The sequence below is a fragment of the Ursus americanus genome, chromosome X (genome assembly GCF_024610735.1).
Source record: "Ursus americanus isolate L20-20 chromosome X, mUrsAme1.1.p, whole genome shotgun sequence".
Lineage (NCBI taxonomy): Eukaryota > Metazoa > Chordata > Mammalia > Carnivora > Ursidae > Ursus > Ursus americanus.
In genome coordinates this window covers 90,689,420-90,703,797 of record NC_142164.1, presented here as the reverse complement: position 1 = coordinate 90,703,797, position 14,378 = coordinate 90,689,420, and the positions used below count along the sequence as shown (strand labels likewise).

The window sequence follows — 14,378 nt, the reverse complement described above, 5'->3', positions numbered from 1 at the left end:
CTGTAACGCAATCCTGCCTGGTCACCACATTCAGGCACTGCAGGAGTGTCCCAGGTCATCTGTGGGCACCCTCCTCCTGTGGCGAGCCATGATTGCCTCCAGCCCAGCCGTCTGCAATAACCTGCTTTGCCTGCTCTGAATGCATTGGGCGGGGCTGCTCCCTGTGCTGTTGAGAGGTCTGGCTGCCGTCACTACAGGCTCCTTCGTGGTCAAGGACGGTAGTCAGCCTAGCTGTCTGCAGTTAGCCTTTCTGCTACAGCTGCAGGTGCACCAAAGGGCGGGGCGTGCTCCACGGAACAGACAGCTGAAAGTCTGGCTGCTGGAGCCGTGAGTGTGCTGGTGGGGTAGCAGCAATCACGTTGGAGGGGTGCCAGTCCTGGCCAGGGCTGCCTGCCAAGTGAGGCAGGGTGGGAGTCACTTTGGGGGCAGGCAGCTTGAATGGGGGGGGCGTTGCACAGGAGAGGGCCAAGGGAGGAAGCATGCTGTGCTAAGAAGAGAGATGGACAGTGTCAGAAGTGGCTCCCATGAGCATCCGGCTGTCAAGGCTGGGGAAGAGCAAGAAGAATGGCGCCCACCAGTACTTTTGTTCCGAGAGGAATCTCCTGCAGATCTCTGCTCCTCTGACAAGGTTAGTTGGTAAACCACCTTCATGTATACCCCAGGCGCTTATCAAACTGTTGCTTCTGTGCTGTGGCTTGGGCCATTATTGAGTATGCTGGTTCTTTAAGGGCAGGAACTTGGTTTCCTATCACCCTTGGGCTCTTCCAGAGTTAAGCCCCAATAGTTTCCAGAGCCAGATGTTATGGGGACTTGTGTTCCCGGTGCCAGGGGTACCTGGTGTGGGGTCTGATGGTCTCGCTCCTCCCTGTTTGTGATGTTGTGCCAGGGGTCTGATTCCCAACCGTCTTGCCACTCCCCTGACCTTTGTTGATATGGCTGCTATGACGAGCTGTAGAAGATCTGTTCCACCAGTCTTCAGGTAATCATCAGAGTACGTTACATACGTGTACTTGATGCCTCGCTGTGCCCATGGGGTAGGGTGAGCTCAGGATCCTTCTACGCTACCTTCCAAATGTCTCTGTATTTTGATTCAACTGGTTTGTAGTGAGGGAGCTTTCTCTTTTTGCCAGAAAGTAGTGCTACAGCAAAAGTTCTTGCTTTCTCCCATGGGAACTGCCTTGCTGCTAAGGTTTTGAGTGTACCCATTAAAAAGCTGTTGGGAATAAAAAGGTGGGGTAAGTGTGTGTTTGTTTAGCACTTGGGTGTGGACTGGTAGGACTATCTTCAAGTAGAGGGTCCCACAACCTGGACCTCCCTCAACAGGGTGATGACCCCTCTGTCTTTGCTGATCTCTCTGACCTTTGACTCGTAACAGTGGTCCACTGGGGAAAAAGAAAAGGGGAGAATTGGTGCTTCCTCTGGTTTTAGCTTCTTGTTTATGCTATCAGGGTTAGGGATTAAAGGCTTATTACCTCTTTAATTTTTGGCTTGTTGCTGTAATCAACTGCTCCACCACCTGAAAGCACAGCTCTCCCAGCTCAGCTGAGCTCTCCCTGACAAAAGTCATCACATCTTTCCAGTCCTAAAGCCACTGAGCAAGTATGGCTTGTGCTTAAAACACAAAACGAGTTTTGCTCCAAAATATTTTATTTTATTAATATGTTTTATATAAAAAAACAAAATAGAAGTTATGTGTTACACTGAATAACACGTTGAAAGCATGTGTATGGTTGTGGTTTCTAATTTCTCTACAAAATTAACCAGCCGTGATGGAATAGAGTGCAGATCATAGTCACCATTTTGGGGGGTACAAAGTACAAAAAGCATCATGGTAATTTTTAAGTAAGTGCAAAGAAAGCTCATATTAAAATAGACTTTTAAAATTACAAATAAAAATCTGTACATCAAGGATATTTTTCTGGCCTTTCCGCGTGCATAGCACTCCGTAGAACGAGAGGAGCCGTCACATCAGGTGTTACAGGCCTGGCCCATTTCAGCTTGCAGGACCATCTCCTCTTTCCGCAAGGGGAAAGTATCGATGAGGTTGAAGAGGGCCACGGGCATCACCAGGGAGACATAGCGCTCCTTGTCCATGCCGTGCTTATCCACTAGCACCATGCTGAAAGAATAGAGTGGGATTCGCAGCAACAACCTAGGGCAGACAAAGAGAGGACTGTCAGACCTGACCCCCAAGGGCTCTGTTGGACCAACCAGAGCGCTATAGTGACGCTGTGTGCAGAGAAGGGCTTACTACCGCGGACTTACTCATCTAAGGACCCTCGCTACTCACAGTATGGTGCTTGGACTCACAGCATCACTGGAGAAGCCCATGGTCCACCCCAAACCTGCTGAATTAGGATCTGAATTATTAGCGAGATGCCCAAGTGACTGGTATGCCCATGAAAGGTTCAGTAGCACCGCTTTACAATGGTCAGGAAGACTCTGGGCCTGCCCTGGTGCGCTACGGGCCAACAGTTACTACAAGGTACGTACAACAGTACCGACAGATTTTTTGCATTAAATTGGAGTCAACCCACTTCACAGACTAGGTCTGCATAACCGTGTACATACGAGAACTAGGTCCATGGTTAACAGGGGTGATTCTGCCTTCTAGGGAATATCTGGCTGTGTCTGAACACATTTTTCGTTGGCACAGTGACGTGGTACTTCTAGCCTCTAGTGAGACGGGGATGCTGCTTCAGGTGTTAGAATCCACAGGAAAGCCTCCCCCCAACAAAGAATTAGCCAGCCCCAAATGTCAGTAGTACTGAGGTTGAAAAACCCTGGACTAGGTGAAGCTGATTGAAATAAGTTTCCAAACATTGTAGTTCTGGACCATTCTGGCTTAGTAGCCAGCTCAGGATTGCACAGTTAGAGGAGATTAAACTTGGTCTACACTCTAGGTATATTAATTATCATTTGTACCTCAAACGATTCCCCCCAAAGTGATTTTTTTTCTACTCTACCCCCCTAGAACTTATATTGTGTAAAATGATTTTTATATCAATAGAAACCTATTTAGATGAAATAAGCCAGAGAAAGCAAACAAGCTGATCAGCTGAGCCCACTGAAAAAATAAGCCCAGTCTCGTCTCGATTTTACTTATGAATTTACTTCTCTAGAAGTTATGTGTAAGGCAGAATATATACTGCTCTCTGTATTTAAAGTGAAATATTTTTCCTCCCACAAAAGGATCAAGGGAAAAATATTCACGACTCAAACTCCAAACTGACTATACTTGCTTTTCCCTTTTAAGAGCGTTTCAGGGAAGATGGGAATAATTTATATTTTATCTCCGTGGGAGGCTAAATGGCTAATCCACTGCTAGTGACTAGAAGGAAAAGAAAGACAACATTTAAATGCCTCTGCCAGGTCTCGTGAGATGGGAAGCTCAGGAGGAGGTGACTGAGAAGCATGTTAATGGAGTGCGTGCAGACAATGGAGTGAGTCAAAATGGAGAGAAACCGCTCTGCATCTTTAAAAAGACGAGTATTTAGGTTTTTCTGGGGGAGAGGGGGATGTCCAGGGCAGAAGGATCCCAGAAAACAAGCGTAGAAAAGAAAGCTGGTCTGGAGGGAGGAGAAGGCCAAGGGATGTTGTGGCGGCTGGGGCCTGTGGGAAAGGGCAGCCAATGAGGAACGGGAACAGCTGCTGTTCCAGTGCTTCTGAGGCTAGGATGGAAACTGCCCATGGTGCCACCATCGGCTGCCACACACATTCCTCCTCTGAGCCTTGCGCCTTGATTGACAGAATATAAAGAAGAAACACGACCACGGGGAGGAATAAGTGTTCAGGTCAGCAGGCTATCAACAGTCACTGGAATGTACCCCACCATGGCCAAGAGACCACAGAAATCTTGGCGACAGATGATGGGACACCCCACAAGTTGGGTGGTGCCAGCAGTGTGCAGGAGTTACATAAACGCCTGTCATCAGACTGGAATGAGCTCTTCCTGGAGAATCTTCTAGAAAACTCTGTAGCGTTTTCTCTACAGATAGATGGTGGTGTTCCGTTTCAAGGTTGCAATGGAAGAAGATCCAGAATTCCCCTCCTCCCGTGTACACAGCAAATTTCCAACTACCTATGGAATAATTTTCTCTCAGAAAAACCTGAGACCAGGCAGAGGGGCTGCTGCACACCCGGAAATGAGAAAAAAGCCACATCCAAGCAGGTACAAAAAGCTGAGACACAATCTCAGCAAAAAATCCACACACCCAGCATGGTGACACCCATCGGGAGGGAACTGAAAACCTGGAGCTTCTCCCTGAGGCTCAGAGTATTTCCACCCCACTTGGGGAACCTTGTCTTTTGAGATCTGCACATAAGAGCTTCCCCCAAAAGTCTAGCTTTGAAAACCAATAGGGCTGAAGCACACGAGACACGCAGGTGTGTGGTAAACTGAGAAATGGTGCTTACAGGGCTCAACATGCAAACTCACCCCGAAGAGCAACCCAGAAGCAGCCATTTGAAAAGCACCGGACATGAGGTGAAAGAGCCTCCTTTGATCATTTTTAAGAGTGTGACTGCGGGCGGGGGCATGAGGGAGAGTCTCCAGGGAGAGAAGGGTGGGTACCATTTTCACATTTCTCTGTTGCTAAAGCCAGTGGAAGCCATCGCTCTTATTTTACTTTCGGCCTTTGGGCTACTTCTGTACACTCCAGCCGGTAGGTGCCATCTTTGTGCTCTCCTGCCTTCTAAAGCCCGTGGGCACGGTCTCGCTCCCTCCATCCAGCTCCCCCACTGCCTCTGTCCCTCTCCATCCATTCCTTGCTCCCTGTCGTGCACACTCAGGCTCTCCTGCTCTCAGTCTGCCCCTCATGCTCGCCTTCCCTCCAGGTCTGTCCATCTGTCACTCCCCAGCTTTCACACGCACTCCGTCTCTGTCCCCCTCGTCTCCTCGCCATCTGTCCTTTGCACACTTGTTCCCCATTTCTCTCTCCCTTTCCCTCTCCTTCTCTCTGCATGTGTGGCCATCTCTTGCTTTGTCTGTGTGTCTCTCCTTTGCTCCATCCGCCTCTCTCCCTTTTATCCTTCTCTTTCTCTCCCTCTGTCTCTTTGTGTTGGTGCGTCTTTCTACCTCTCTCCCCCTGTGTAGGTCTTGGTCTTTCTCTGTCTCTCTGTCCCAGCTTCCCCCTACCCCTCTCTATATCCCTCTCACCCCATGTCTGTCTCTCTCCTTTTCCTCTTTCCCTCTAAACATCTCCTTATGACTTTTTGGGTCTTGGTCTCTCCGTGTCTCTCTCTCCTTCACTCTGTCCCCCTGTCTCTCTCTCTATCCCTTTTTCAGTGAGAATCATCCTTTGCACTCCCCCTTTGCTTCACTCAAGCTGGTGGGCCCCATCTTCACACTCTCCATCTGCTTCCCTACAGCTCACTAGTATATTCCAGAAAGGCATGTACACCTTTTCGGGCTCCCTGATACTCGCTGATGATGCTGCCAGGACACGTCTACATCATCTGGCTCTTGGGCCAGTGTTGCTTACACCTACAGGTCCTACAAGACAGTAACCAACAGGACAACGTTCAACAGCTACCACCCTCAGGAGACAGCAATTAGTTCAGACCCAGGAGTTCAGTCTTTCTGTGAAAGAGGCCCGTTAGCTTATCATCATAGCTACAGTGTGAGGGGCGGGCTTCTCGCTAAATATACATCTAGGGACTGACCGTAAACTTTCGGAGACCGAGGAGGGGAGAAGTATCTTTGTACTCTCCCTCTGCGGCTCTCCAGAGTGCTATTGGAGGGGAGCTCCGAGAGAGCTGCTGACCCCGTTTTTACATCTGGTGCCATGGTTTTTGTGGATGCCACCCAGAGGATACCCCTTGATCACCTGGCTCTAGTGGCCGAAAAGACTTGCATTCCTGGGTGCCACAAGACTGTAACGATCAAGAAGACAGTTTGTGGTAGGCTGTCACCGCTGGGGCACTGCACAGACAGGTTAAGGCAGATCCCATCTTTCTGTGAAAAATTCCCATTTGCTTACCCTGGAGCCTCATCCTGAGGGGCAGGCTTCAGATTCAGCACCCATCTAGGAACCTACGGAGGGACTCTGAGGAAACATAGCCCAAGGGATGCCATCTTTGTGCTCTCCCTTTGTCTCACTACAGCTCACCCGTATGTCCCAGACAGGAGCTTATGCACGTGTCAGAGGTCCCAATTTTTGTGATCACCTCCCAGGGGACAACTCCCATTCATGCAGCTCAGATGACCCGTGGAGCTAACACTTACAGTCCCACAGCACTCTATGTCTATTGGCATCCTTAACAGCTGCTGCTTGGGGGTCTGGCTTCCACTAAGCCTGAATCCAAGTGCTAAGATTCTCACCGTTGCTACACGATACATACTGGCACGCTCTCAAATATTGGAAGCTACTGAAAATAGTCTGCTTAGAGAATCAGAAAGGTTTGAGAGACAACCAAAAGCTAGGGCACGGATGACCAATAAGGATCACCTCCTACAGAAGACCACCATTTCAACATCGGGAGAAGTGGCTGTTTCATCCAATACAACAGAAGAACGTGCTCCAAACAAGATCAAACCTTGGAAAATAAACCTCAGTAAAATGGAGAAAAGTAATTTACCTGATAAAGAGTTCAAAGTAATCGTCATAAAAATGCTCACTGAACTTGGAAAAAGAAGGGTTAAGTACAGTGAGAACTTATAAGTACCAAAGTCACAGAGCTGAAGAATTCAATAACTGAATTTAAAAATACATAAGAGGAATTCAACAACAAAGTAGATAAAGCAGAAGAAATAGTGAACTCAAAGACTAGGTAGAAGAATTTAAAATTCTTCTTTTTGCTGCTCTGAATGGGTAAACAATGAAAGCAGCTTAAAGGATATATGGAACAACATCAAGCAGACTAACATTTACATACAATATGGTGCCATTATTTGCACACAAGGGGTCCCAGAAGGAGGAGAGAAAGAGGCTGAAAACTTCCCCGACATGGGAAAGAAAGAGACATCCAGATCAAGGTGGCCCAGAGATTTCTAAGTAAGAAGAAACCAGAGACCTACACCAAAACACATTATAATTAAAATGTCAAAAGTTAAAGACAAAGAGAGAACCTTAAAAGCAGCAAAACAGCTTGTTACATACATGAAAAACCCCATAAGACTGTCAGCATGTATTATCACCAGAAACTTTGCAGGCTAAAGGGAGTGGCATGATACATTCAAAGTGTTCAAAGAAAACAGCTTCCAACCAAGAATATTCTATTCAACAAAATTATTCAGAATTGAAGGAGACATAGTTTTACAGACAAGCTAAGAGTTCACCACTAAACCAGCCTTACAAGAGATGGTAAAGGGACTTCTTTATGCTGAAAAGAATGGGCACTAATTACTAACAAGAAAACATATGAAAGCACACATCTCATTGGTAAAGGTAAATATATAGTAAAGGTAGTGGATTCATCACATAAGGTTAGTATGAAAGGTTAAAATACGTAAGTAGTAAAAATAACTATAATAAGGGCTACACAAGATAAAAAGATGTAGGTGTGACATCAAAAACCTAAAATTCATCCTTTGGGTAAATACTTGGTAGGGCAATTGCTGAATCAGAGGGGAGTTCTAACTTTTTGAGGAACCTCCATACTGTTTTCCACAGTGGTTGCATCAGTTTTCATTCTCCCCAACAGTGCACAAAGGTTCCCCTTTCTCCACATCATCAATACCTGTTGTTTCTTGTGTTGATTTTAGCCATTCCGACAGGTGTGAGGTGGTAGCTCACTGTGGTTTTGATTTGCATTTCTATGATAAGTAGTGTTGAACATCTTTTCATGTGTCTATTGGCCATCTGTAGGTCTCTGGAAAAATGTTCATATCTTCTGCCCATTTTAAAATTAGATTTTTGAGTGTTGAGGTGCATAAGTTCTTTATATATTTGGGATACTAACTCTTTATCAGGTATGTCATTTGCAAATACCTTCTCCCATTCAGTAGGCTGCCTTTTAGTTTTGCTGAGGGTTTCTTTCACTGTGCAGAAGCTTTTTATCTTGATGAAGTCCCAATAGTTTATTTTTGCTTGTGTTTCGCTTGCCTCAGGAAACATGTAGAAGGAAGTTGCTATGGCCGACGTCAAAGGGGTTATGGTCTGTGTTCTCCAGGATTGTTATGTCTCACATTTAGGTCTTTGATCCATTTTGAATTTTTGTGTATGGTTTAGTTTTTTACGTTTCTGTCCAGTTTTCCCAACACCATTTGTTGAAAAGACTATATTTCCATTGGATATTCTTTCCTGCTTTGTCAACAATTGACCATATACTTGTGGGTTCCTTTCAGGGTTTTCTATTCTGTTCCATTGCTCTGTTTTTTTGCCAGTACAATACTGTTTTGATTACTACAGCTTTGTAATACATCTTAAAGTCTGGAATTGTGATGCCTCCAGCTTTGCTTTGCTTTTCCAAGGTTGCTTTGGCTATTTCAGGTCTTTTGTGGGTTCCATACAAATTTTAGGATTATTTGTTCTAGATCTGTGAAAAATGCTGGTGGTATTTTGATAGGGATTGCATTGTATGTGTAGGTTTCTTTGGGTAGTATAGACATTTTAACAGTGTGTGTTCTAATCCATGAACATGGAATGTCTTTCCATTTCTTTGTGTTGTCTTCAATTTCTGTCATCAGTGTTTTATAGTTTTCAGAGTACAGGTCTCTCACCTCTTTGATTAGGTTTATTCCCAGTTATCTTATTTTTGGTGCAATTTTAAATAAGTTTTTCTTAATTTCACTTTCTACTGCTTCATTATTGGTGTATAGAAATAAAATCGGTTTCTGTACATTGATTTTGTATCCTGTGACTTTACTGAATTTATCAGTTCTACCAGTTTTTTTGGTGGAGTCTTTCAGGTTTTCTACATAAAGTATCATGTCATCTGCAAATATTGAAAGTTTTACTTCTTCCTTACCGATTTGGATGCATTTCTTTTTGTTGTCTGATTGCTGTGGCTAGAACTTCCAGTACTCTGTTGAATAAAAGTGGTGAGAGTGGATATTCTTGTCTTGTTCCTGACCTTAGGAGAAAAACTCTGTTTTTCCCCATTAAGGATGATGTTCTCTGTGGGTTTTTCATATATGGCTTTTATTATGTTCCCTCTAAACCTACTTTATTGAGGGTTTTAATCATGAATGGATGTTGTCCTTTGTCAAATGCTTTTTCTGCATCTATTGAAATGATCATGGTTCTGATCCTTTCTCTTATTGATGTGATGTGTCACTTTGATTGATATGTGAATACTGAACCATCCTTGCAACCCAGGAATAAATCCCACTTGATTGCAATGAATGAATTTTAATGTATCGTTGGATGCAGTTTGCTTGTATTTTGTTGAGACCTTTCTATCTATGTTCGTCAGAGAAATTGGCATGAACTTCTCTTTTTTTTTTTTGTGGTGTCTTTATCTGGTTTCAGTGTCAGGGTAATGCTGGCCTCATAGAATGAATTTGTAAGTTTTCCTTTTCCATTTTTGGAATATTTTGAGAAGAATGGGTATTAACTCTTCATTAAATGCTTGGTAGAATTTGCCTTTCAAGATATCTGGCCCTGGAGTTTTGTTTGTTGGGAGTTTTTTTTATTACTGGCTCAATTTCTTTGATGGTAATCAATCAGTCTGTTCAAGTTTTCTATTTCTTCTTGTTTCATCTTTGGTAGGTTATATGTTTCTTGGCATTTATCCATGTCTTCTCAGTTGCCCAATTTGTTGGCATTTGGTTTTTCATAATATTCTAACTGTATTTCTGTGGTGTTGGTTGTCATTTCTCCATTGTCATTTGTGATTTGAGTCCTTTCTCTTTTTTTCTTGATAAGTCTGGCTAGAGGTTTATCAATTTTATTAATTTTTTCAAAGAATCAGCTCCTGGTTTCACTTATCTGTTCTATTGGTCTTCTAGTTTCTGTATCATTTATTCTGATCTAATCATTTCCTTCCTTCTGCTAGTTTGGGGTTTTGTTTGTTCTTTTTCTAGCTCTTTTAGTTGTAACATCAGGTTGTTTGAGATTTTTATGCTTCTTGAGGTAGGCCTGTATTGCTATGAACTTCCCTTTTAGGACTGCATCCCAAAGCTTTTCAGCCATTATGTTTACATTTTCATTTGTTTCCCTAATTGACCCATTTATTGTTTAGTAGCATGTTCTTTAGCCTCTATGTATTTGTGGTCTTTCCAGATTTTTTCTTGTGGTTGACTTCTAGTTTCATAGCATTGTGGTCAGAAAAGATGCATGGTATGACTAGGATTTTTTTCAATTTGTTAAGGCTTGTTTTGTGGCCTAATATGTGATCTATTCTGGAGAATGTTTCATGTGACTAGTGCCCTTTTAAAATATCGAATACTTTATGCATAGTTTGTTCCCTAGGGGGAAAAAAATCAAAATTCTTTGGATCAACAAAATAGCTTGAAACCAAAAACGAAAATACACTAAAACTTATGGAATGTAATAAAAGCAGTTCTAAGAGGGAAGTTCATAGTGATAAATGCCTACCTCAGGTAAGAAAAAAATCTGAAATAATAATGTAACTTTACACCTCAACCAGAAAAAGAACAAGTGAAGGCCAAAATATAACCAAGGAAGTAACAATCAATGGAAAAAGAGCTAGCTTTTTGAAAAGATAGCAATATTGATAAACCTTTAGCTAGATTCACCAAGGGGAAAAAAGAGGGCTCAAATAAATCAGAAATGAAAGAGATGTTACAACTGATAACCTAAGAATACAGAAAATCATACTATGATGAACAATTATATGCTAATTAGACAACCTAGAAGAAATGTATAAAATTCTAGAAACATATAACTTTCCCCAACTGAATCATGAAGAAATAGAATATCTGAACAAACCAATTTCTAGTAAGGATATTGAATCAGAATATAAAAAAAAAAAAACTTCCCACCAGACAGAAGACCAGGTCCACACAGCTTCACTGGTGAATTATAGCAAACATTCAAAGAAGATTAATAACAGTCCTTCTCAAACTGTTCCTAAAAATGGAAAAGGGGGGAACACTTCTAAGCTTATTTTATGAGGCCAGCATTTCCCTGATACCAAAACCAGATGAAGACACTAGAAGAAAAGCCCAATATCCCTACTGAGCATAGCTGCAAAAATCCTCAACAAAACACTAGCAAGCTGAATTCAACAATACATTAAATGGACCATTCACCATGATCAAGTGGGATTTCTTTCAGGCATGCAAAGATGGTTCAGCATCTGTTAACATGATACACCACATTTACAAAACGAAGGATAAAAAGAGCATTCTCATCAATAGATGCAGAAAAACTGTTTGCAAAACTCAATATTGTTTATGGTGAAAACTCTCAACAAAGTAGAGGAAACAAACCTCCACATAATGCAGGCCAAGCCCACATCTAACATCAGACTTGATGTCAAAAAGCTGAAGGTTTTTCAGTAAGGTCAGGAACACGACAAGGATGCGCACTCTCACCACTATTATTTAACATAGTATTAGAAATCCTACCCACAGCAGATAGGAAAGGAAAATAAATCAAAGGCATCCAAATGGGAAAGGAAATATTAAAGCTGTCACTGTTTGCAGAGGACATATTATATACAGAAGCAGAAAATCCTGAAGATTGCACCAATACGCTGTTAGAATACATGAATTCAGTAATGACACAGGATGCAATATCAAGATGCAAAAATCTTTTGCATTTCTATACACTAATAATGAAGAGTCAGGAAGAAAATTAAGAAAACAAGCACTTTCATAATTGCATGAAAATGAATAAAATACCTAGGAATAAATTCAAGGAGGTTAAAGACCTGAACACTGAAATCCATAAGAAACTGATGAATGAAATTGAAGAAAACACACAGAAAAATAGAAAGATATTCCATCCTCATGAATTGGGATATTGTTAAAATGTCCATACTACCCAAAGCAATATACAGATTCAGTGCAATCCTTATCAAAAATTTTTGTTAAATTGATACTGACAGCTCTCCTTCAATACAATTTACTTAATATGTTCAGATTTATAACATTTACATACCTAAGGCAATTCTGGAACACAATTAGGTTGCTATAATCTTTGCAAAAAATTACAATTAAATTTTTTGGTTATGAATGAGAACAATTGCTTTAATAATTTCTTTCTATATTTTGTTTACAGCCTTAAGCCTTCAGATAAACATTTTAATTGATGTATTTTAACAGAAAGTACAGGATATGACAAAGTCCTTTTCCTATCAGCCAACTCTGTCAAACCTAATATTTTGCCACACTTTATTATAATTAAAAAAATAATTTATTATGTTAGTCACCATACAGTACATCCCTAGTTTTTGATGCAATGTTCCATGATTCATTACTTGCGTATAACCCCCAGTGCACCATGCAATACGTGCCCTCCTTAATACCCATCACTGGCCTATCCCAGTCCCCCACCCCCCTCCCCTCTGTAGCCCTCAGTTTGTTTCCCAGAGTCCACAGTCTCTCATGGTTCAATCAAAATTCTCATTGTATTTTTCATAGAAACAGAACAAAAAAAAATCCTTAAATTTGTATGGAAGCACAAAAGATGCTGAATAGCTAAAACAATTTTGAGAAAGAAGAACAAGGCTGGAGGCCGTATGCTCCTTGATTTCAAACTATATTACAAAGCCATAGTAAGCAAAACAGTATGGTACTGGCATAAAATCAGACACACAGCCCAGAAATAAACCCACACACATATGGTCCATTAATTTATGACAAAAGAGCCGAGAGTTTGCAATGGGGAAAGGACAATTTCTTCAATAAATACTTTTGGGAAAACTGGACCCCTATCATACACTGTATACAAAAATAAACTCAAAAATGCCTTAAAGACTTGAATGTAAGACCTGAAACCCTAACATATAGGAGAATATATAGTCAGTATATCTGTCATCACCATGATGCTTTTTTGGATTTGACACCAAAAGTAAAGGCAACAAAAGCAAAAATAAACAAGTGGGAATACATCAAATTAAAAAGTTTCTGCATAGGCAATTGTCACCGAAATGAAAAAGCAACCTACTGAATTGGAGAAAATATCTGCAACTCATATCTGAGAAGACACTAATATCCAAAATATATGAAGAGCTCATACAACTCAGTAAACGACACACACAAAATAAAAAATGGGCAGAGGAACTGCATAGACATACACATGGCCATCGAATACATGAAAACATGCTCCACATCACTAATCAGCAGGGAAGTGGAAATCGAAACCACAGGGAAATATCACCTCACTCCTGTTAGAATGGCTAGTATCAGAAAGACAAAAAGTAAGTGTTGGTGGGGCGCCTGGACGGTGCAGTCGGTTAAGCGTCCGACTCTTGGTTTCAACTCAGGTCATGATCTCAGGGTCCTGAGACTGAGCCCTGCATTAGGCTCTGCACTCAGCTGGGAATCTGCTTAAGACTCTGTCTCCCTTTCCTCCCTCTGCCCCTCCCCTACCATCCCCCCATCAGATTAATAAATCTTGGGGAAAAAAACATTAGTGAGGATGTAGAGAGAAGGGCACACTTGGGCACTGTTGGTAGCAATGTATATTGGGGCAGCCACTTGGGAAAACAGTATGGAAATTCATCAAAAAATAACTATACGATCGTCCAATTCCACTTTTAGGGGTTTATCTGAAGAAAATAATAAACTAAATTCAAAAGGTATATGCACCCTTATCTTTACTCCAGCATTATGTACAATAGCCAAGAGATGGAAACAACGTAAATGTCCACTGATGGACAAATGGATAAAGGAAATATGGTACACACACTAGAACATTATTCAGCCATATTAAAATAAAATGTTGCCATTTGTGACAACGTGGATGGACCTTATGGACATTATCCTAAGTGAAATAAATCAGAGGACAAATACCATGTGGTGTCACTTATATCCCGAATCTAAACAACGAACAACCACCACCACAACAAAACAAACTCATAGATACAAAGGACATTAGTGGTTGCCAGAGGCAGGGGATTAGGGGTGGGTAAAATGTGTGAAGGGGGTCAAAAGGTGGAAACTTCTAGATCTTAAGTCATGGGGAGTTAATGTGTAGCATGGCAGTTATAGTTAATACTACATTACACATTTGAAAGTACCTGGGAGTAAATCTTAAAATTTCACAAGGAAAAAAATGTAACTACATACGGTGATGGATGTTAACTAGACTTAGCATGATAATCATTTTGCAATATATACAAATACTGAATCATTTTGTTGTATACTTGTATCAATTATACCTCAAAAACAATATGGATATAAAAATTATGGCATCCTTTGTCCCTCTCACCCTTGAAATTGCTGGAAAGTTACTCTAGGGAACAGAATTTGCCCATACCTTTATGTCTAAAAAAACATCAGAGTTGGGGCACCAGGGTGGCTC

At 41.7% G+C, this 14,378-nt stretch overlaps 1 protein-coding gene across 2 annotated transcripts in view; it reads right to left on the bottom strand.

Annotated features, from left to right (window-relative positions):
• Positions 1 to 1,614: 1,614 nt before the first annotated feature.
• SRPX (sushi repeat containing protein X-linked) overlaps positions 1,615 to 14,378 on the bottom strand; it is a 113,423-nt gene continuing 100,659 nt past the window's right edge. For both annotated transcript variants that reach the window (XM_045775717.2, XM_087859926.1), the window contains one exon: positions 1,615 to 2,152. In XM_045775717.2, the coding sequence (XP_045631673.2) occupies positions 1,969 to 2,152 (184 nt within the window). In that variant the 3' untranslated portion in view covers positions 1,615 to 1,968. The remainder of the gene's footprint in view (positions 2,153 to 14,378) is intronic.